The sequence below is a fragment of the Alternaria novae-zelandiae genome (assembly GCF_023758075.1).
Source record: "Alternaria novae-zelandiae strain BMP 2774 chromosome Unknown scaffold_19, whole genome shotgun sequence".
NCBI classification, from domain to species: Eukaryota; Fungi; Ascomycota; class Dothideomycetes; order Pleosporales; family Pleosporaceae; genus Alternaria; species Alternaria novae-zelandiae.
This window is the reverse complement of record NW_026056979.1, coordinates 149,549-171,853: the sequence shown is the minus strand read 5'-3', so window position 1 is coordinate 171,853 and position 22,305 is coordinate 149,549. Positions and strand designations below refer to the sequence as shown.

General features: G+C 55.0%; 10 protein-coding genes across 10 annotated transcripts; 6 read left to right on the top strand and 4 right to left on the bottom strand.

Moving 5' to 3' along the window:
• Positions 1-453: 453 nt before the first annotated feature.
• On the bottom strand, positions 454-2,082 carry J4E88_008406 (uncharacterized protein; the record flags this gene model as incomplete). The annotated part of the gene is made up of 2 exons (XM_049402016.1): positions 454-2,003; positions 2,052-2,082. 2 exons carry the CDS (start codon positions 2,080-2,082, stop codon positions 454-456), a joined length of 1,581 nt encoding a protein of 526 aa, XP_049252114.1.
• A 1,414-nt stretch (positions 2,083-3,496) lies between these two features.
• Positions 3,497-4,708, top strand: J4E88_008405 (uncharacterized protein; the record flags this gene model as incomplete). The annotated part of the gene is made up of 1 exon (XM_049402015.1): positions 3,497-4,708. One exon carries the CDS (start codon positions 3,497-3,499, stop codon positions 4,706-4,708), a length of 1,212 nt encoding a protein of 403 aa, XP_049252113.1.
• A 716-nt stretch (positions 4,709-5,424) lies between these two features.
• J4E88_008404 (uncharacterized protein) lies at positions 5,425-6,555 on the top strand (the record flags this gene model as incomplete). The annotated part of the gene is made up of 1 exon (XM_049402014.1): positions 5,425-6,555. The coding sequence occupies one exon, from the start codon at positions 5,425-5,427 to the stop codon at positions 6,553-6,555; it is 1,131 nt and encodes a 376-aa protein (XP_049252112.1).
• A 1,332-nt stretch (positions 6,556-7,887) lies between these two features.
• J4E88_008403 (uncharacterized protein) lies at positions 7,888-10,200 on the bottom strand (the record flags this gene model as incomplete). The annotated part of the gene is made up of 1 exon (XM_049402013.1): positions 7,888-10,200. One exon carries the CDS (start codon positions 10,198-10,200, stop codon positions 7,888-7,890), a length of 2,313 nt encoding a protein of 770 aa, XP_049252111.1.
• An 834-nt stretch (positions 10,201-11,034) lies between these two features.
• On the top strand, positions 11,035-14,565 carry J4E88_008402 (uncharacterized protein; the record flags this gene model as incomplete). Its single annotated transcript, XM_049402012.1, has 2 exons — positions 11,035-11,159; positions 11,214-14,565. The coding sequence occupies 2 exons, from the start codon at positions 11,035-11,037 to the stop codon at positions 14,563-14,565; spliced, it is 3,477 nt and encodes a 1,158-aa protein (XP_049252110.1).
• A 609-nt stretch (positions 14,566-15,174) lies between these two features.
• On the top strand, positions 15,175-16,023 carry J4E88_008401 (uncharacterized protein; the record flags this gene model as incomplete). The annotated part of the gene is made up of 1 exon (XM_049402011.1): positions 15,175-16,023. The coding sequence occupies one exon, from the start codon at positions 15,175-15,177 to the stop codon at positions 16,021-16,023; it is 849 nt and encodes a 282-aa protein (XP_049252109.1).
• Positions 16,024-16,280: 257 nt separating this feature from the next.
• J4E88_008400 (uncharacterized protein) lies at positions 16,281-16,852 on the bottom strand (the record flags this gene model as incomplete). The annotated part of the gene is made up of 2 exons (XM_049402010.1): positions 16,281-16,481; positions 16,553-16,852. 2 exons carry the CDS (start codon positions 16,850-16,852, stop codon positions 16,281-16,283), a joined length of 501 nt encoding a protein of 166 aa, XP_049252108.1.
• Positions 16,853-17,344: 492 nt separating this feature from the next.
• J4E88_008399 (uncharacterized protein) lies at positions 17,345-18,133 on the top strand (the record flags this gene model as incomplete). The annotated part of the gene is made up of 1 exon (XM_049402009.1): positions 17,345-18,133. The coding sequence occupies one exon, from the start codon at positions 17,345-17,347 to the stop codon at positions 18,131-18,133; it is 789 nt and encodes a 262-aa protein (XP_049252107.1).
• A 34-nt stretch (positions 18,134-18,167) lies between these two features.
• Positions 18,168-19,001, bottom strand: J4E88_008398 (uncharacterized protein; the record flags this gene model as incomplete). Its single annotated transcript, XM_049402008.1, has 1 exon — positions 18,168-19,001. One exon carries the CDS (start codon positions 18,999-19,001, stop codon positions 18,168-18,170), a length of 834 nt encoding a protein of 277 aa, XP_049252106.1.
• Positions 19,002-20,612: 1,611 nt separating this feature from the next.
• J4E88_008397 (uncharacterized protein) lies at positions 20,613-21,457 on the top strand (the record flags this gene model as incomplete). Its single annotated transcript, XM_049402007.1, has 3 exons — positions 20,613-20,889; positions 20,937-21,066; positions 21,127-21,457. The coding sequence occupies 3 exons, from the start codon at positions 20,613-20,615 to the stop codon at positions 21,455-21,457; spliced, it is 738 nt and encodes a 245-aa protein (XP_049252105.1).
• Between the last annotated feature and the right edge of the window lie 848 nt (positions 21,458-22,305).

Below are 22,305 nucleotides of genomic sequence, written 5' to 3'. Positions count from 1 at the left end.
CAGTGCCACGATTCGATCACGGAACTCCTCGATTTTAACAATTTGCAAGACTCGACAGAGGGATGGATAGGTGAACTTGATTTTTAGCACGCGAAGCATAGGTCCGTAGCGGATAATCGCATCGTAGGTTGTCCGCTTGTACAGTTCCCTGCACGTGAGGCGTAGGGAGTGGAAGTCCTTGTTTTCGTACTTTCGCGTCTGGTGATCGAGACCGATAAATCGACACACTCTACTGAGCAATTCCTTCGGGAGGTCTAATAAAGACATGGCGCGATAGAATCTGCTGAAGCTGAAGGGAAGGAGAAGGAATTGCTGTGAGGAGACGAATGCGAAGCTGACTGTATACCACTTCGATGTTTGTGCTAGCATGCACGGGATCGCGACAGCCGCAGCAGGTAGTACACGCGCGACATCCACGCGGTCTGCTACCTACAAACCCACCTCTTCACCCCCTTAGAGTTTTGCACAGTACGTCTGCACCGGCACAATCCCCCCACTCCGATCCGGCGGATCCCTCATCGCAACCTCTCTCGTCCTCGCCAAACTCTCCAACTCATCCAACCGATTCAGCGTCGCCTTCAAATGCTCCTCGAAGCCGGGTTGTTGTACAACCTCCCTAAACGCATTCTGCATCGGTACAGAATCCGCTCTTACCATACCATGCGCATCGATATGAATAACGTTGATGTGATCAAACGGGTGCACAAAGTCGGCGCGCGTGATGATCTGACGGGCCTCGTGTAGCGGAATCTGAGGCAGGGAGAATTGGTCTGGATCAGACGTTTCTTGCTCGCGGAGGACCAGCGCGCGTGCTAGGACGATGGCGGCGGCGCAGTATTTCTGCTGTTCTTCCACGTCGTCGTCCATGGAGTCGCCGAGGATCCAGCAGTTGTTCAGGAACCACATTTTCTCTCTTCGGTTGATTTGCTTGCAGGTTTCTAACATATCGTGGGATTTGGCGACTTGGTTTAGGAAGATTAGTCGGCCGCCGACTTTGGCGAAGACTTCGTCGAGGACGCTTTGGGGTACGTCTTCATTGTGATAGCGGGCTCGGTATTGTTTGAGTGCGGTCGTTACCACGTTCTTCCGGACGTCTCTGACGCTGATGACGTGCATATTGGTCGCGTGTGGTGTCAGGCGTTCCAGGGTCCAGAATTCATCGGAGGTAAAGACGGTTGTGACAAGCTCGTTGCCAGCCCATATCTCAGCGCGCTGCTGCAAGATCTCCAGTAGGTGCTTTCCCGCTTCGTCGTCTTTGAATAGATGGATGTTGTTGATGATCATGAGAAGAGGCTTGCCGCGACGCTTCCGCAGCGACAAGGCTACCTTCTCCATCTGATTGAGCGCTCTCTCGATGTCCAGTAGCGGCGAGCTGTCCCTGGGGCCCCGAATGCTGAACAACCCCCCAATGTAGTCTTCGTGGAATTCGTAGTCGATTGCCTTGCCGAGTCGCGTTCGAAAGACTTCCAGATCGTTATGTGCTTCCAGCATAGCAATGCCGTCGCCGTTGACCTTTCGCATAGCCTCCAGAAGTAGTGCTCGCTTTCCAGTGCCTCGCTCACCGATGACGAGGTAGTATCTTCCTCTGGCCCTTCCGCTGACAACGTTGTCGATATCCTCCTGCTCCGCTCGCGGAACCCAGTATTCCCTTTCTACAATCTCTTGTATCTTGTCTGGCTCCGTGCCGTATGAGATGCGACCCAACGCAACCCGCTCCTGCGAGCTATAGCCCGTGGCAAAGGCATTCTCAATCTTCTTCGCAACCGTCCTCTTGTAGAACAAACTATAGGCATAGCCGCCAAGACCCAGGCCGAAGAGCGATATCAGAGCCACCGTGCTTCCCTCAAGCACGCTCCGAGCAAACTTGCTCCGTTCTTGCTTGTCCTCATTGTACGGGCCGCCGTTTCGCGGTTTTGCTATATGCGTATCGCTCGGGGGCTGCAAGAAGGAGGGCGTAGGTTGGAAGCGGGCGGGGTGTCTGCCGGGGGGTAGGACGAGCCATCCTGTCATTATAAGTCATGCAGCCAATGTGGTCATGTGAGATAGCTTACCTCTTCTAGCACGTTGAATAGAGCGTCTCATCCGTCCTGTAGCAAAGGGAGCTGGTGGGCGTGTCATCAGCCTTGGAAGTGTGTTGCTTAGGTACGCGTCATGTAGGTGGATGCACGAGCACGTCCTGGCCAAGCGCCTGACGCCTTGCCGTATAGCCGAACATTTTCATGAAAGGTGAGAACGAGGCATGAAGCCATGCATCTGCGGTAAAATCAGGTGCCATTGACAGTGTATAGCGAGCTCCATGGAAGGGAGTGTGTCGGAAGATGGAACGGCCTTCGGGAACGCGTCTTTCCAAGATCCAGGGTTCGCGCTAAGGACACCTGAGCACGCTCGCAACATCGGCATTGTCAGCAGTCCCGAGGTCTGATACTTAACACCATCATCGAGAAACATCGACATACGTTGCAGTACTCGTTCATAGTTGGCTATGTTGAACCTCCAATGGAACCAAGAAGGAAAAGCTAATGCCCACTAATCCAATGTGGCAGGTACTGCAATCGATACTAGCATTGCTATGCCTAGGTATGTACTGTAAGTGTTCTTTCTGGATCAAAAGGGCATACCTCGGACAGAGCGTGCTATTTGTCAATAACGTAAAGAACTACAGCAACATGTGCAGTGCCACAAGCTTCATGTAGTTATGAGGATAACATGAGCATTGATTACGTGCTTTCAAAGCCGAATGAATGCGATGCTCGGAATCACTACACAACGGCAAAGACCCACCTTCCTTGACAACTATCACTCTCCACAAACCAACGATCCCTTCTCGACAGCTCGTTAAAAACATCTCTCAATAAACACTCGGCCCTGCTATCTGTCAAACCTATCAAACCTGGCGACGCTAACCCAACACAGCCTAATCCCACCACCAGATCGCCAGGGTCCACACGTGCAAACGCAATCCATGAGGCGACTCGGAAGGCCCAGACGTCCGTTTCCCACAGCATCGGGCACCCGTCTCATGACCATCACGGTATTAGGCAGCTAAACCTTGCGACACGATATGTAGCTTCTTCTTCGCCATGGGGGGTGATTCGCCTTTTTGCTTCTTCCTATCCATACGCTTCGCGACAATATGACGAGTTCGACGAGTGACGCCAGCTCTCCTCCGACCTCACCAGTCTACCCCGCCCGATCAACACCATCGCCCACGCGACGATCACCCCGCCACCTCCTCACGAAGCTGTACACTTCACACGTACTTTCGACGTGGAATGCGCGTACGTTTGAATTCGGCGCTGTGATCTTTCTCGCGAAGATCTTCCCTGGGACGCTCTTCTTCGCATCATGCTATGCGCTTTTCCGGTCGCTTGCTGCTGCAGTGCTCGGATCATGGATTGGAGGGCTAGTTGACCGGAGAGATAGATTATGGGTTGTGCGCCAAAGTATTGTGTGGCAAAGAGTTAGTGTTGCGGGGAGCTGTGCGATTTTGGTAGCGATGCTGGGTTTGGGTGGAGAAGAGAAGGATATTGGGATAGTAACCTACGGCCTCTTCATTATCAGCGTCGTGCTGGCATGCATCGAGAAACTCGCCTTCGTCGCCAACACCGTATCTGTGGAGCGCGACTGGATCGTCGTCGTATCCGAGAGTCTAGCTCTCGACCGACAGGAGCTGAACAGCGCGATGCGCAGGATAGATCTCATCTGCAAGCTCATTGCGCCCGTCGGCATCGGACTCGTAGACGGATACTCCACCAAAACTGCCATTTGGACCGTCTTCGCACAAAACGCGATAAGCGTGTTAGTGGAATACTTCGCCATCGCGAATGTCTATGCCGCGGTACCGGAATTAAGTGTTGGAAAGGGCGTGGTGACGAAACAAGCGTCTGAAACAGACATTGCTACGGAACTGCAACAGCGAGCCTCGTCGCCTAACCAGGCTACCGTACCAAATACCACTACGCTCCGCTCCACCATCACCAAAACCATAACCGCACACCTCGCGCCGTACCGCGAATACATCACCAACCCCGCCTTCCTGGCCTCCTTCTCCCTCTCCCTCCTCTACCTCACCGTCCTCTCCTTCGCCTCGCAAATGACGACCTACCTCCTCACCCTCGGCTTCACCAGCACGCACGTCTCCGTCATGCGCCTCGTATCCGTGATCCTCGAATTATCCGCCACCATCGCAGCGCCGTGGCTCATGAACAAAATCGGCGCCGTACGAGCAGGTCTCTGGTTCATCAACGAACAACTCCTCGCCATCGCCCTGGCAATCGGCCTATTCCACGTCTTCCCCACAACCACAGCACCGATGCTAGCCGGCGGCGCCCTCGTAATCGGCGTCTGTCTCTCCCGCCTCGGTCTCTGGGGCTTCGATCTCAGCGTCCAATACCTTGTTCAAGAAGACGCGCCACCTGCCTCTCGTGGCTCCTTCTCTGCCATCGAGATGTCGTTACAGAATCTGTTCGAACTGCTTTCCTTTGCGACGACGATGATCTGGTATAAGCCGCAGGACTTCTTCATACCGATATATATCTCAGCAGGGGCAATTGCGTCGAGTGCGGCGTGTTTTGCGGGCTTTGTAAGGCAGAAGAGGGGGCATTTGTTGCATACGGATAGGTGCTTGAAGAGGATGGGCAAGGGGAAGAGGATGTATCAGGTTTTGCCTACGATTGAGGAGGAGGATATGGAGATGGAGGGTAGGTGATAGGACGAGGCACATTCACGGCGAGACCGAGATGAATGAAAATTACGAAGTACCGTTGCAAAGAAAAGCTGGAGCCGTCTGTGAATCCATTCACGCAACGTGGGATTAGTGTTCTCGTGACGCAACTTCAATATCGGTTGACGGAAAATTAATAATCTAACCTTGCAAATGTAGGTCGCGCCAAAACGGGCAGTCACAACATGTGCCGCGCTCCATCGTCACGCCCAGCCTTGGAACCTTCCGCCGGCACCTCAAGCACCCACGTGAAGGCCTTGGCTACTTTATCATGCCTGCACCTATCTTCTCTAATATAGCGGCACTCGTCTTCTCTTACTTACCGAGCAGTACCATCGCGGGAATAGCTACCTAGGTAGTTACCGCGCGCCAATCGCCTACCTAAGGCAGTATCGTCTGGCATCGAATCCTTCACGACTTCCAAGATTGTATCACACCCTAAATCTCTTGCCCCACCAACACATACTACCACTACCAGGGTCGTAAAGTGCAACTACTCTAACTGAAATCATGTACACATCAAGACGTCACAGGCCAGGAGGAGCTGGAATGGTATATGAGGCTGCTCAAGGTATTCCGTCGCTCATACACCTACCTGTTCTGGAGACCAGATAACCTAAGAGGCTCTTTACACAGTGACCCTACAAAGCTCTACTACACTATAACCCGATATCTAGCAAACTCAACAAACCGCCTCCATAATGCACCCCACCCTCTCCCTCACCTTCTCTCTAGCCCTAGCCCTATCCACAACCACCCTCGCCCTATCACCCCACCTATCACTATCTACGCGCCAACAACAACCCTTCAGAACAACACCCATAACCGACTTCTCAGAACCCTGGGCCTTCGCATTCCTCCCCGACACCCGCATCCTCGTCACCGAGCGAAAAGGCAACCTCCTCCTCGTGGACCCAGCCACAAAGTCCAAAGTCAGCATCACCGGCGTCCCCTCCGTCGCGTATGCCGGACAGGGTGGACTGCACGACATCGCTTTACACCCCAACTATTCCAACAACAGCATCGTCTACATCAGCTACGCGGAAACCGGATCTGGTGGTGCGGGCTGCGCAGTCGCGCGCACCAAGCTGAGTCTGAGTGGTAGCAGCGGCGCACTCTCTGGCCTCGAAGTCATATGGCGCCATTCCCAACGTGCCACAGGCGGCCTTCAATTCGCATGCCGTTTGAAATTCGGTCCTGAAGACAACGCATTATACATATCCTCCGGCGAGATAAACCAAATGCACCCCGCCCAATCCCTTTCCTCCAACCTAGGAAAAATAATCCGTCTCTACGACAACGGGACTGTCTACGCCGGAAATCCATTCGCTTCCCAGGGTAGTGTTCAATCCCAGATCTACACGCTCGGCCACCGTAACCCTCTAGGTATCGATTTCGATCTTCAGGGCCGGCTATGGGAGGTTGAGATGGGGCCATTTGGCGGTGACGAACTGAATTTGATAGTGCCGGGTAAGAATTACGGATGGCCGGTTGTGTGTGAGGGACGGCATTACAATGGCACGGCGATACCGAAACATAGTACGAGGCCGGAGTTTGCGGCGCCGAAGGCGAATTGGGTTCCTGTTATCTCGCCTGCTGGGCTGATTATATACAAAGGTGATTTGTTCAAGGGGTGGAAGGGGAATGCGGTTATTACGGGGTTGAGTGCGCAAGGGCTTGTGAGGGTTAGTATCACTGGCGATACGGCGGCGGAGGCACAGCGCATCAGCATGGGTAAACGCATGAGGGGGATTAGGGAGGATAAGGAGGGCGCGATTTGGGTGATTGAGGATGGGGCTGGGGGGAGGTTGTTGAAGCTTACGCCGAATTGAAGTGTGTTGGGGAGGGTTGGAAGGGGTTGGAATGTGTTGGGCGCAGGGGCTTAAGAAAAATCAAAATGAATCACGGTTATGGAGGGCATGTATCGAGCTTCAAGTCATCAGAATTCCTGTTCCCCGAATCGACGCTACCCATAAGACACCAGGACTACTCCCCGAGCTTCACCAGTGACGTGACAGCCATCACCGCTCTTCCATCTCCCTTTGCATCCATATATCGTAGATCCGAAGACCTACGCCATGAACTCACTAATCCGACACATCATCCCCTCCTCATGCACGACTCCATCTATTGGCCCCAACCACACTCCTTCTTGCAAAGCTTCCCATCGACATGGACGCCCTGGCAGATGATCTCGCACTGAGAAGTATGCTTGCAGCTCTGTTATTCACATTAGCACAGATCCCTCGACATCCCTTTCCATGTTCCCTTTCCACCGTCCACCCTCACCCAAACCCAAACCCCCAATCCGCCCCTATGTATCAAACAGAAAAATTACTAACCTTAGCGCAATCAACATAGGCCTCACTGCAGCGCTTGCAGAATGTAGTAGCCATAGTGTGGACGTCCTGATCTTCGTCGTCAGCTCTGGGGTAGAGCAGGGATAAGGGATGTGGTAGGAAGGGTGGTGGACTTGCGTTGTCGGATGATAAAGCGGCGTTAACAACAGAGGCAATACCGACGGGAGCGTCGTCGCGGGGGATGACGCTGCCGAGGGTGATGGTGGAGAGAACCGCGAGGGCGAAGATGGCGGTACCAGGGTACTTCATGTTGTGTGGGAGTTGAGTTCGTTGGTTCGGTTGTTAGAGGAGTTTGTTTCTTGGATGGATTGTGAATTGTGTAGAGGGGTTGTCGAGGGAGGAGCAGGTGAGGTTGTTGTATAAGACTTCGAAGGAAGGAGCCGAGTACGTCGGGAAAGGTCCAGGCGCGGTGGCCATAATCTCCACTGGACCCCGTTTGCAAGGTGAGTGCAGGAGCGGCAGCCTGGAATATTGCGTAAGTGATTCGGGTGACGTGGTAAAAAAGGTGTATCATATTGATTGGCGCAAGCGCGTGAGGAAGTGACGATGGAAGACGCAGTGGGAAGTAAGTGACGAGGCAATCTACCAACAATAGAACTTGGAAGACACGATTTGTACAGATGCTAGAAGAGGCATGTTGAAGCCCAATCTCAGTCTGATCTAATGAATTACAAGTAAATAACAGGAAACACTCTACAAAACACCAGTGTCTTATCCTTACCACTGCCGATACTCCAACGCCGCCCCATGCCATGCTATGCGAAAAGATTCCTCAAACCAATAAGACAACACCAACACGTCTGACTACCTCCGCGGCGTAGGACTCCTCTCCTTCACATCCAGCGCCCTCATACGCTCTACATTCGTATCCACACCCGTATCCCCGCCACCCTCAATCGAAGGAATAACGTCTTGAACCATCGTCCTATCACCCTCACCATCTTCATCATCCGCATACTCCTCCTCTCCATCATCATCATCCCCATACCTCCTCTCTGCATACTCCCCGCCGTCCAAATAATCACCGCCCTCCACACTTTCGACAATACTATCCTCCAACCCCGCCTCATCCGCATCCACATCCAGACTCTCCCTCGACATGTAGCTCGCCTCAAGATCCTCACCAATCTCCGATCCCTCATCTTCACTCCTAATACTAGCCGCCTCCGTCCTCTCATCATCATCGTCGTCGTCTTCGTCTTCACTGTCTGTAAAGTCTTGGATGTCTAATGGTTGATCGCGCCAATAATTGAAATCGGTATACGCCTCCCCACCCGCCGGAACAAGCAGCCCCACCGGCGGGAAAAAGTGATCTACAATCTCGCGCATGCTTGCGTAACCCGTTTTATAGCTGTTGAGCGACAGGACGTCGAGACTGACTTCGGCGTTGGAGTTGATGGTGAAGATGCGGGTGGAAGGGATGTTGACACTGCGGTAGGAAAGCGCGTCTGTGAAGCGGTTACCGAAACCTGCGTAAAAGGGTGTTTGGTGCGCGGGCTTGTCGAAGAGCTGCATGATATCTCTCAAACAAGCCATTTTGAAGACTTCGGGTTTGCGGAGGTAGATTTCGCGGCGGAGGGCTGCGATGGTGCGGTCTGGGCTCATGATTACGGGGCCTTTGGGGAGGCGGTAGTTGTCTTGGACTACGCCGTTGAGGTACGCGCGTGTGGTGTCTGCTTGGCCGACAGAGCGACTTGTCAAGTAGAAGATGTTGTAGCCATTGTTGACAATGTCGGTGTAGAGTTTGGCTACTCCTTGGTGTGTCCAGTCTCGGCCGATCATGTTGAGCACGTGGCCGAGGGCGTCGGACTTGGTGATTGTGCCGTCGATGTCGGAGATGACGATGGGCACGTCGTGCTTCCAGTAGAACATGTAGGCTTCGCATTTGGAGCGGTTCACGGTGAAGCTCATGGTGTTGGCACCGGGTTTTAGGTTGAGCGCTCGGAGTTGCTCGCTCGTGAGGCGTAGCGTCTTTGCGTATGTCTTGTGCTCGGATTTCCTGGCTTCGGGCGAGTGTGGCGCGGAGGAACCCAGAGCACTGTCTGAGTCTCTGCGGAGGGGGAATTGAGCAGTGTCGTCGCTACGTCCACTGTCGCTCTGGTAGCCGGGGTCTGACAGCGCATCGGTCGATTGAAGAGCTGACTCGTTCAAGACATTCATCGTTGTCTTTGCCATGGCCGCTGCCTTGGCCTCCTCACTGCTGTAGATCCAGAGGTTGCCGTTCTCGTCAGCGCCTATGAGTGCGCCAATGTCGTAGTCTCCTGCGAGCTCATCCGACAGAATGCGCCTGGCTATCACCTCAGCGCGCAACGCATCCTCTTCGCTGCTCTTGTACCCAGTCATGTCTAGTTCGAGGTCGCCCGTCTCGGTGACTTTGTTGGGGATGTTCGAGGTAAAGAGCTTCTTGGACAGCTTGATCGCGCGGGCCAGGGCTTCAGCGGAGGACACAGGCGGCGGACTCGCTGAGCGCGTCGACCTGTTCCAAGCAGTCGCATCCTCCTTGCTGATCTGTAGTGGCCCTCTCTCGGGCCCCTTGTCCTGTGATTCCTCGCCGTCGAATGTCTTGGCAAAGCCGTCCTTTACAGAAGGCACCGTCTCGTCCGTACTTGCCCTCTGCATGTGGAAGCCCGACCAGTCCCCCGACTTCGGCCGTCCAAAGTCGGCCCCGGCATAGTCCGAGGCAGGCACCGACATGGACATGCGCCCTCTCCTCCTTGTAGCGCTGCCGTCGAGGTCGAAAGGCTCGGGCTCGTCGAAGGCGCGCTCCGAGGGCAGCTCTACGGGCTTCTGCTCGGGACTGGCGGCGGGCGATGCGATGGGCGACGTCTGCATCTCGGCGGGGATGGAGCGCGTCGTCTCGAAGACGAAAAAGGCCTCGCCGCCCTCGCCCAGCTTCATCGAGTAGTCCTGCAGCTCGCCATTGACGCGGAACTCGACCTTCTTGTCCGACGGGCGCAGTATCTGGTACTTGCCGAAGCGGACGTGGAAGGGCGAGCATGCCAGGCTGCCGTCCTCGTGCTCTACGACGATGGTGTCAATGGCGCCGCTGAGGGTGGCGGGGTTGATCGAGTTCCAGCCCTTGGACACGCTGCCCGTGATGGATCGCACGTAGTTCATGGTTGCTGTCTTGGGCTCAGCGCCTCTTGCGCAGATGATCTCGTTTGTATGGTTCGTAGCGAGCGTCGGGGATGTACGTCAGAAGTGTTTTACAGAGGGCGGGCGGATGGAAATGTGTCAGAGCGTGTTTGCATTCTTTCTTCACATGTCAGAGGGCTGCTTTCACCGAGGGAGGAGCGACCGGCCGAGCGTTGAGGGTCGAAGAAGAGATGTCAGGAGTGGAAGTACTTTTGCGCTGACGTGCCTAGGCAGTCGTGAGCTATGCGGTCACCGAGCTCGCGGGCGCATCACGGGCCCGAGACGTCAGGCCGAGATCAAGTGACACCAGTGATGCGCTGAGCCGGAGTGCGCGGCAAGAATTTCCAGAATGGTATATGTTGCGAGGAATTTGGTGCATACTGCATGGGCTAAGGTGCAGAATCGAGATGCCATCTTCACATGCTGGAACGGAGCACGCGCATTGGAGAAGCGTTCGTGCTGATTATATGTTGGGCCAGCCACTGGCTCAACCACCGCGTACGATAGATACCTAGGTAGCATGTGGGCTATTTCATGACTTTGCTACCGGATGTCAATACTCAGTGGAAGGTATCGCGATGATATTCTCAACACACGCCTAATCGACTTTTCGACAGCCACCCTGCCCCGCTAGCTGCTACTAGTAACTCTCGAAGATGAATGCGGAGGAGGTGCAGGTGTGGAGCAGCCAAGACGTCGAAATGGCCTGTAGCTTCGGCCATTTGCGGCGGTTGTGGCTGCACATGACGCCGCCAGGCACCGCGCAAACTTCACCCACCACGACAACCAGGTGGGAGACGCCTGACAGCTGTCCAAATGTTCTCGGAACCCTCACAGTCGCTGTACTGGCCGCCCGATGTCGCCCGCTACGACATGGAGGCCCTGCTGTTCTCGTCGTCGGGCTGGCTGCGCACGGCGTGCATCGTCTCGGCCCTCTTCTGGTAGGAATTGTATACAAGAAGAAATACACGCGCACCTACTCACCGCGCATGCAGGGTCGCCTTCCGCGCCTACCAGGTCCTCACGCAGCCCGTCGAGAAGCTGGTGCAGGTGCTCGGCCTCGAAGTCCCCGTCGCGCCCCTCGTCTCGCTCGCTGGCATCAAGGCCGACGGCGTGCTGCTGCACTGGAAGCCGCCCGACCAGCGCGCCTCGGTCCTCAAATACGTGATCCGCATCAACGGCATCGACATTGGCGACATCTCTCCGCAAGAATCCTCCATCACCATCGAGAACCTGCAGCCCGACCGCCACTACACCATCCGCATCGTCACCCTCAACTCGTCCAGCTTCCAGGCCCCGAGCGTGCCCATCCGCCTGCGCACCCTCCCCGCGGACTCCGATGACTTCTACGGTCCTTCCCCGCCCAAAGACGCGCCCCTCGCCAGCGACGACAATGATTACACTCCCACGCCCGTCATCCGCCCCAACAAGACCCTTGCCGATGTCGTCACCTCCGTCGCTGCCCCGCCCATGACCCGCGAACACAGCAACAGCACCTCCCGCATGCGCCGCCCAGACATCGGACGGAAGATCTCGCCAGCATCGCAGATGCAGGACCAAGGGAGGGCAGCGCAAGAGGCAGAAGGCCCAGACTCGATCCGGCAGTTGACAGAGAAGTTGGACGGCCTCAGACGCGAGTTGGACGACATGGAGCGCCAGATCCAGGACGAGGACCAGGAGTTTGTCACTCAGAAGGCCATCTTGGTGGACAAGCGCGACGAGAAGAAGGCGGCATTGAAAGAAAAGGAAGACGCCAGTCGCGACCTGCGCAAGGAGGTGGCTAGTCTTGAGCGTCAAAACGCCGCGGCCCAGACCAGGCGCGCTCAGCAGGAACGGGTGCTGCGTCAAAAGGAAGCCGAGCGCAAGAAGCTGAAGGACGATGTTGCCAAGTGGACCAGAGAGGCTGGCGAACTCCGCGACACTGCTGAGAAGATCAAGAAGGAGCAGACCGAGTACCAGGCAGCCTCCGAGAAGCGCGTCCAGGACCTCAAAGACAAGTACGCCGACGAGACGCAGGCGAACAAGGTCTTGGAAGACGCCATCCGCGAGAAGGGCATCCACATCAAGGCTCTGGAAGAGGAGAGGCAGAAGCTGGAGGAAGGTCAAGAAGGCGCCGAAGCTACAGACGGCCCCGACAATGCAGAGAAGGAAGAGGACAACCGATGGAAGATGACTCTGGGTCTTTTGCAGCAGCAGTATGCTCAGGCTTGGGCGCTATACGCCGAGGCCGAGAGAGCCCATCAGGATGCCACGGGCAGATTGACCTACATGCAGCAGCGCCGCCTGAGCCAGCCGCAACTCTTCTCAGGACCGCCAGTCCCAGAAATGGGTCCCGCCAGGAGGAACAGCCAGCGTGCGCGACCGCTAAGCATGCGCGAAGGGCTTCTGGCTCAAGCAACTGGTGGCTTCGTGCATACTTCATCAGCCCCTTTCAACAGCATCCCAACGACTTCATCGCCTTCGTTCGCTACCGCCACGCCTTATTTCAACCCAGTCAACGGCATGGCATTGCCTCCTCCTCGGAATTACAGCACATCCTTCTCGCAGGCCGACTTCGAGAGCTTGACCGGCGGTGCGCCAATGAGTCCGACAGCCGGCGCATTGCTTCCAGCGGGGCTGTTTGGGGATGACCTAGGCTTGACGGAGGATGAGGATGACGACCCAGGTCCTCCCCAAGCACCGTCGCTAGATCCTTCACCTAATATGAGGAACGTCCTACCTGGTCTTGGGGCCCCTGGAACTATGAACCACACGCAAAACTCGAGCTCACCAGCTTCTCCACAGAGCGGCTCGCCCAGTGCTCTAGCAAGTCCTCGTGACAGTGCTGGCGAACTCAACTTTTATCCCAGTAATGACAACAACATGGACAACGATAGGCGGTCCATTCACTCCACCTCCAGTTCCTTCCAGATTAATCCCCAAGCCAGTCGTTTTGGTGGACTCTTTGGCCTGAACCGAGCACGGGGCAAGACGTTCTCCGATGAGGGTCCAGCGTTGGGCTCCCTGAAACCGTCACAAAGTCAGTCACTACCACGCCAGGACCATGGCATTGACGGTCTGGGTAACACTCGCCGCCGCGGTAGCCATTCTGAAGGCGCATGGTACGACACATTCATACGCACCAAGACTCAGCCGATTGAGTCGCTTAGTAGTCCAAAGCATGTGGCTACACGCAAACGACCGTTCAACATGTTCAGCAGCGCAAAGGGAGGTGAAGACCCCTGGCTACGAAACATCCTAGGCATGCAGAGGCCGGAATCTCCGCGTCAGGGCTCTACAAACTCAGGAGAAGGCATGGCTTTGCCACGTCCATCGACTGAGAGCCAGACACGCTTCGGCTGGAATGTTGATGCCTTTGGTGCTCGGGCTAGTCCTCTTGGAGTCGACTGGAGTGTCAACAACACCAACACCACTTCTTGGTCACGGCTGGGATCTCGCCGACCCTCGATGCAACACACGTCGAGCGCAAACCTGATCAACGACGACATCCACGATGATGTTCTGGACTTTCCTTCAAACACACGCTCGCCTACTCAAGCGCCGATTGGCACTCGACCGCAGTCATCTGCTTCCCACATGCCAGCCCAGCCATCAACTTCATCACTCCCACCCATCCCACCCACCCCACCGAAGCAGCTCAACCCCGCAGCAGCAAGCTTCACCATGTTCCAACTCGGCAAGAAGAACGAAGAAGAAAAAGCCAAGCGCGCCGCCGAGAAAGAAGCCCGCCGCGCCGAAAAGGCAGAGAAGAAGGAAGAAAAGGAAAAGAAGGTCAAGGCCGACAAGGCGGAAAAGGCAGCGCGCAAAGACAAGCACGCCACGCCTTCTGAGGCCGGCGACGCCAGAGACACAACTTCTCCTCATGATTCCCGCATGTCGCGAGACACTCCTTCTATTATCTCCACGGCCGACGCCTCAGAAGCTTCCCCCCGTGAATCTCTCGAACGAAGCATTTCCCACACAGCCTCCGACGCCGCGGGCTCCATCGGCAAAGAATCCTTCATGCAGAAACTCACTCGCAAGGGTAGCACCAACCAATTCCTCACTTTCGGCAAGAAGAACGCGCTCTTTTCCAAGTCCGCCAAATCCGACGTACCTAGTACACCTGACGAACATGAGGAAGAGGGCTCCACAAGTGGGTTCTTCGGCCTAGGCAAGAGTACAGAGAGTGTGGGCAATAGTCCTCAGATTGGTACGCCGAAGAGTGGGACTGCTGGCGGTGTTTGGGGGAGTATTACCAAGAAGATTGGGAGAGGGGGGAAGGATAAGACGCCGAGTTTGCATGAGAGTGTTGCTAGTGAGGCGACGGGGGATGAGGAGGATGTGGTGGGGTTGGGGGTTGTGTAGTATTGCATTCTGCATGTTGTAGTAATTAGCAAAACGTATTGTTTTCTCGTCACTTTAACTCATACTCGTGGTTCGCATGCGTGTCCATTCTATCTAATCCACCTTCACTTGTAGTTCGCTAGTGAGATTTCAGGGTGGGTGGGGGAGGCGGCGGGGAGGCGGAGGGGCGGAGGAGGGGTGGTGGTGGATGTCTCCATTATCAGATTCGGGTTGAGATATGCGTGAGTTCGCGCATATCTCATGATTTGCAGGCAGGTAGTAAAGCTAAACAATCGATGTGTACGCAGTGTAGTCTGGTAGGGTGAGTGTATGAGCGCATGTGCATGGTAAAAGCCAGACGCTTTAACAGGTTATCGAGGTATCAAGCGAAATGTCCTATGTAGACATTCCTTGCTGTATTATAGGCGAGCTCCATGTCTAAGTCACTATCTTGTATCTTAGTAATAGCAACTTCCCTCCTTCACTTTTGGTCCGCTAGTGTGACTTTCCCCAGATTCCACTTGAGCCGCATGCAGCCGCCAAGCCTTCGCGTCGTCTGTCGCAACTTCACCAACGCGCCTCGACCTCACTCACCTACCGACAGCACGCGCAACCACCACACCACCCACCATGGCGTCACCCGCCGCAGAGACAATGCAAAATGGCATCTCAACGCCGCCCGCGACCGCCAACGCACCCACACTCAGCCCACCCACGCAGTCGCAACCACAACCCTCACAACCAACAGCTCAACCATCGCAACAGTCGAACGGCGTCTCTACAACCGCACCAATGAACCCCGCCTTCCCACCAACATCCCTCTCCGACCCTGGCACTTCCAAACGCCCCCGCGACGCCCGCCTCATCCACCTCATCCTCGCCAACATGGGCGTGCACGCCTACACGGAGCGCGTCCCCCTCCAGCTCCTCGACTTCGCCTACCGCTACACCTCCTCCATCCTCTCCGACGCCATATCCTACGAACCGCCCTTACCCACCACCTCCGGCAGCAAGAAACGCGGCGCCAACGCTGATGGAACCGGTGAAGACGCCGTGAGTCTGAATGCGCTGCGTACGGCAGTGGGAGCAAGGGCCGCGGGCGCGTTTAATACGTCTCTGGGAAAGGAGTTTATGAGTGAGGTGGCTCAAGAGAGGAATCGTATTGCGTTGCCGAGGGTTGAGCGCGAGTTTGGGATTAGGTTGCCGCCGGAGAGGTATTGTTTCACGGGCGTGGGGTGGGGGGTTAAGGGGGCGTGGGAGGAGAGTGTTGAGGATGAGGGTGCGGATGAGGATATGGAGGTTGATGGGGAGGGGGTTGGGTTTGCTGGGGGGCCTGTGGGTACGGTGAATGGCACGGCGGCGGCGGCGGCGGAGACGGAGGCTAAGGATACGGATATGGGGGGTATGGAGGAGGATGAGGAGGTTGATGATGACGAGTTTGAGGAGGCTATGGGGATTAATCAGGAGAATAATGGTTGAGTTGGGAGCTTGACTTGAAAAGGCAACAGCAAGTAGCGGCACAAAGGTGTGACTGGGACGGCGTTTGGCGGGACTTGAGCATTTGTAACGGGCGTTATGGACTGGACTGCGAGGTTATACCAGAGCTGATGCAAGGAAAATAGCTTGAGCTTTTACTTTGCGCGCAAATGGGTGCGCTGAGTTTGAAATGCGGGAGAGTATTTACACGTTATAATACAATATACATCCGCTCCATCCTCCATCTCCAACAGGTCCCCTCATCTCGACCCATAAACCCCACCCCTAGTAACCCCCCTATCATCAACCCTATTCTCCTCTTTCCTCCTCAACCCCGCCTCCCCTACCTGATCCCCCTTCTCCGCCCTCTTCCCCAGCGTACGCCCCGACTCATCCAAATTCCACCATTCCTTGTGTTTTTCCCGCGCGTCTTCGAGCTTTCTTTGGTGGTCTATTCGCGCCTGTGGGGGTGTTAGCATTTTAGTGTTCCAGTCAGTGGAGAGTGCATGAACTGAGAGTCAATACAACGTACCTGCCTCCTCTCCTCCGCCAACGCAAACCACTCCAGTCTTGCCTTATCCAACTCATCCTGATTCTGATACTGCAACATACAGCTATTCATCGCCAGTCGTGGTTGGCGGCACGCGTATATCATCGTAAACGTGCGTCCGAGGGCACACTGCGCAAAGGTTTCAATCTCCTTTGCGCATTTCGCCCGCACGTTTTTGTAGTACAGGTCTTTGACTTGTTGTTCCTGGGGCGCGGATAGGGGGGTGGGGTTCGTGGGTGTGCGGTTGGTGCCGATTATCATGCGGTCTTCTGTGTTGGCCATCGTGGGCTATTGGGGGGACTATCCTGCCCAATGGCCTGGGAGGTATGTCTGTGGTGGGGTGAGGTAGTGTGGTTGCGATTGTGTGCGTGTACGAGATGTGCGCGGAGGCGTGTAGCGAGTGACGAGATCGAATTGGTGGAGGTACGCGATGTGGTGGGCGTCTTTGCGGACTCCCGGCGGTGCTGAGGTTCGAGATTGGATTGGATTGGCAAGATTGATGTTATTCGGAGTGGGGCATGTCTATGCAGTTCGGTGGTGAGGATACGGAGTGGGCATGTCGGAGGTTCTGGGCTAGGTTTGGCCGATCTGGGTGAGCCGAGGCATGTGAGTTTGAGGAATGGCGTTCGTGGTTTATACTTCACATGCGCTTTCAGTTGCGCTTCTGCTTTACATCACGTAGACACGAGCACAGCTAGAAATCACGAGTCGCAAAATTGTGTTCGTCTAGCTACCGATCCATCCGTACCCTCACCCTCTTATTCAACAACCACGATGAAGATCGCAGACCGCACCTTCCTCATCAGCGGCGGCGTCTCAGGCCTCGGTCTCGCAACCGCCCGCGCCCTCCACTCCGCCGGCGCATACGTCTCGCTGCTCGACCTCAACGCCGAAAACGGCTCCAAAATCGTGTCCGAGCTGGGATCCCGCGCAAAGTTCTTCGAAACCGATGTCACAGACACAGACGCCATCGCCTCCGCAGTCCGCGGCACGGTCGCCTGGGTGAAAGAAACAGGAAAGGACATCGGAGGCGTGGTAGCAGGAGCAGGAGTAGGAATGCCAGGCCTGATTATCGACAAGAAGAACGAGCCGCTTAGCATCGAGAGTATTGATTTCGTGCTCAATATAAATTTGAGGGGGACGTTGGATTTGGTTAGGCAGGTGGTGCCGCATATGACTACGACGACGCCCTCCAGCCCCGATGGATCTCGAGGTGTGATAATCATGATTGCGTCTTCGGCGGCGTTTGATGGACAGATGGGTCAGGTTGCGTATGCGGCGTCGAAAGGGGCGGTGGCAAGTCTTACACTGCCGCTTGCACGCGATCTGTCAAAGTATGGTATTCGTGCTGTGACGATTGCGCCGAGTATGTTCGATAGTGCGATGACGCGCATGATGAGCGATAAGGTGAAGAAGAGTTTGGAGAACAGTATGGAGTTCCCTAAGAGGGCGGGGCTGCCGGAGGAGTTTGCGAGGTTGGTGGTGGAATGTGTGGGGAATGAGATGTTGAATGGGACGGTTTTGAGGCTGGATGGCGCGATGAGGATGCCGGCGAGGCTGTAGTTGTATTTATTTGGGTTTGCAGTTTAATGTGAGCTCAGCGCTTGCGCTCCCTGATCTTGAACTTGACGCCGTTCTTGTTGACTCCTCCGACGGTGTTATTCATCTTTGCGCGCTGGAGTTCGAGCTCTTCTTCAGCGGCCATGAGTTCGCTCTCCCGCTTCTTGAGTGCGCGTAGTCTTGTTACGTGGCGCTCTTGTGCTCGCTCTCTTTCCTTGCGGAACTTCCTCGCTTCTCTCCGTGCTTGCTCTTGTGCCTCTATCTGCTTCTTCGATAATGTGTTCGGCCGCTGGACGGGTGCCTCGTCGTCGTCTTCCGAAAGCTCGTCTTGTAGGTCTCCGAAAGTGGGTGATTCTTTGCGCGCAGGAATGTCCTCGCCGCGCCCGAACCAAGTGTCTGGTTCAAACTCCTCTTGTTCCTCTTCGTTGTCCACAAAGACTCTGTGCTTGCCCTGCTTCGTCCTCGCCGCATCCCTCACAGCACGCACCTCGCCCTGCTCCTCCATTATCAGCCGCTGCTCTACCTCCTCCCTCTCTTTGCGCGTCTGCTGCAGCATAGTGCGAATGTATCCCGCGTCCTGCGTCTTCAACAGCTTGACCACCTCCATGCTCAGCGCCTTGTTGCCCCGGTCCGCCACTCGCTTCCCTGACTTGTCCACCTTGGACGACATCATCTTGAAGGAGAACTCATCGGGATTGCGGTCCTGAGCCTTCTGCTTCAGAATCTTGAGTTTGGCCTGCTTCTGCTTGTGGTCGTGCGCGCGCAGCTTGTAGTCCTTGCGCTTTTCGAGGAGGCCCCATTTTGCGCGCTCTTCGGGTTGGGCACGCTCTTTATGGTTGCGCCGTTGAACGGCATTTCGCATGGACGACATTTTGGGCGGTGGGTAGAGTGGCGCGTTGGTTGTGTAGAGGTGTTGAATTGCTCGAGACTTTTCGGTGGGCCTCCGCTGCCAAGACTTCGGCCCACTCTACCCATCTGCTAGTCCGAATAGACATCTGCGTGCTGTTTCTCTCAAACATCGACAACATTGATGATTATTGATCAAATATACCTTTCGTCGTGGCACTAATCTATCTAGAACGACGAGACTTTCATAACACGCCATTTACCAGCGTAGAAAGTATCGCGGCCCTCACATTGTCCAGGCGTCGTGATCTCCACGTGTTTACCGCATTCGATCTTGAAACACATTCTAGGAAACGTTCCGCACTTGCATTGCCTATCCAGGCTTATGCAATATGGATCTGTCCTTCCAATAGCGCCGGTTGGTGGAAGTACGGAGCGGAAAGTTTACGATATGGATTGTGCCCATGGAAGAGCACACCTGGGCATCGTCGGCCATGATGTCCATCCTCAAATGCCGTCGGATCGGGTACTTACTGCCAGCCGCCCCCTCTCAGACGTCCTAGTGCTCCTGGAAGGGTGCATCCGCTGATAGGAGCCGTCCACCGATGATCAACTGCCAATCATCGATGGGCAATTCCATCGTGGTTCCTCGCGGGAGTCGCGGAAACGGACCATAGAGGTATGCAAGACCGGAAGTGTGGATCCAGAGGTATCCATATCTAGGCCTCGGCCTTGTGCTCTTCGACAAAATCTCCAGTCCAGCGAACGAAGATACGTGAGCGGTGAGAATGCGTTGACTCCTTTACGACGTGAAGGCACGACCAGCTAACAATGCATCTTCACCGAGGCGATCTGTTCTTCAAATGGAACGGAACATTTCGCAAGAGATTGGATCGCATACCACCCACCCAAAGATCTTCTCCAGAGGTGGTATTCCACAAGAACCATAGCCCATCTACCAACTGAAACGCCAAGTCATCACCAACCCTCCGCCCAGGAATCCTTCCAAACACCGCGGAAAATTCTCTACCGACATATGGCGCTGCACTAATGTACCCCAGGTCTTCCCCAATATACCGCAACGCCAAAACACCGTCACCTGTGTCATAGATACTGTTCTCCATCACACAACTGCACATTCTCGACTCATGGCGTACGGAAAAACATGTCAACAGGAAATCCCGCGAATCACGAAAAGGTCCAGGGCGTATTTAGTTATGCAGTGTAGATCGAAATAGTGAGGTTGTGATGGTGGGCATGACCATTCTAACCACCGGTAAGGGTACAACAACCTCAGCCCCTAGCCAAGCACAACTTACCACGGCGGAAGACAATTCTCCACCATTCTCCACAAATACTACAGTGTCTTGGCTTGCCGGACGAGATCCACAATCCAGGGTCTCATCCACCCCGTAGCAATTTCACGACGTCCGTAGAGGGCTACATCGGTGTCTAGATCTGGTTGGCGATGCAGGTATCGAGGAGAGGTGGGTATTGAGGATGTGTATAAAGGCAATGGGGATTCCGAGTGGTAGACCAGCAGCTCACTCATCTCTTCTCCGAGTACTCAGCCCATCTGCAAACTTAGCAGGTCCTCCACTTCATTCTCCAACTTACGCACGAACTTGTTACCATCATGTTGTCTCAAGTCGCACTCCTCTCCCTCGTCGCCAGCATGGCAGCTGCGCAGACCCTCAACATCCCAACTCGCTCCGGCAGCATCGTCTCGCTCCCCCAGCCCAGCACCATCACCGGCAGCGTCAACTTCGGTAACAAAGAGTTCGATCGCGGTCGGCCTTGCAACTCAGATGAAGATACTGGCAGCGACAGCGCCGTCTTCATCCTCCAGAACGGCGCGTCCATCTCCAACGTCATCATTGGCGCAAATGCGCTCGAGGGCGTGCACTGCTTGGGTATGTTCTGCTTGCAAGTCTCGTAGAAGGAGAACTAACAATCATAGGCTCCTGCACCCTAACCAATGTCTGGTTCCGCGACGTCTGCGAAGACGCCATCTCCATCCTCGGTAGCGGCAACGCCCTCATCCAAGGCGGAGGTGCCGCTCAAGCCAGCGACAAAGTCATTCAGCACAAGTACGTCTCCCCTCCCCAGACAACCCCAGACAACCCCAACTAACACCCCACCCCCTCCAGCGGCGCCGGCACAGTAACCATAAAAAATTACACCATCGTCAACGCCGGAAAGCTCTACCGCTCCTGCGGCGACTGCACCGACAACAGCAAGAAGTCGCCCCGCAAGGTTATTGTCGAGAATGTCCGCGCCTTTGGCCTTACCTCTGATCTCATCGGCATCAACTCCAACTTCGGTGACACAGCCTCCATCAGCGGATCTTGCGGAACGACGAAGAAGGTGTGCCAGGAGTACAAGGGTGTTAACAAGGGGAATGGGAGTAGCAGCAAGGTTAGCTCGACGAGTGCTTGCACGGGTGCGCAGGGGAAGTTGGAGAAGCTGCCGAGCTGTTAGGTGGTGGCTGTGGATGACTGATACGTCTTATGCCCGACCGAGGAGATGGGGTGCGGGGATGTGTGGACCCGGGATTTGTATATATTCACATTCACTTTGAGATTTGTATATAGCTTTTTGTGCTGCGATGGGGGTGTGGTCAATGATATTGGTATCTGTATGCGGTTGGGTCTTCTTGAGTGACCTGGTGTATGTTGGTGGTGTTGCGAGTGAGGAGGGCATGATCACGAGCGCTTGCGCATGTTCTTCTGGATGCCATGTTAGCCGAAGAAAGAGATGCAGTCTTGTACGAGGCAATTGTGTTGTGCGCAGACTGGCATCGTAGCATCGCATGAATATCGCTATGAATTCTATTGTTTTCGGTGAATATTTGGTGGCCGCGATTCACAACACTGTTTCCTCCTGTCGATGATGTCGTCGAATGACACGCAAAAGATACTCAGCGTAGCATGTGGAGGGGTTTCGGGGTATCAAGACACCATGCTATGGTGACATATGGATGTGTACGGAGTACCGAGGGGGCATATCCAAAAAGTGTAGGGGGCAGAGGCCATGTCAAGCTGCTGTGATAAGTTGATTGAGCGATGATTCCGCGTTAAAGATCTCCAGTTCCGTCATATGGTACCGGGGTACCTAAGTAGCGATCGAGGTGTTTGAGACCACACTTTCACTGCGACCATGATGGAAGGTGGAATTGAATGGTGCCCTATTCTTATGACGATAGTCGTAACACAGAGATCGTGGATGTCGTAGTAGTAGATTATCTGCGCGCGGCGTTGTCTTCCGGTATGGTGACGTCAGCAGCTTCCTCAAGCGAGGCACAACTCCAGCTACCCCGAAGCTGCCAT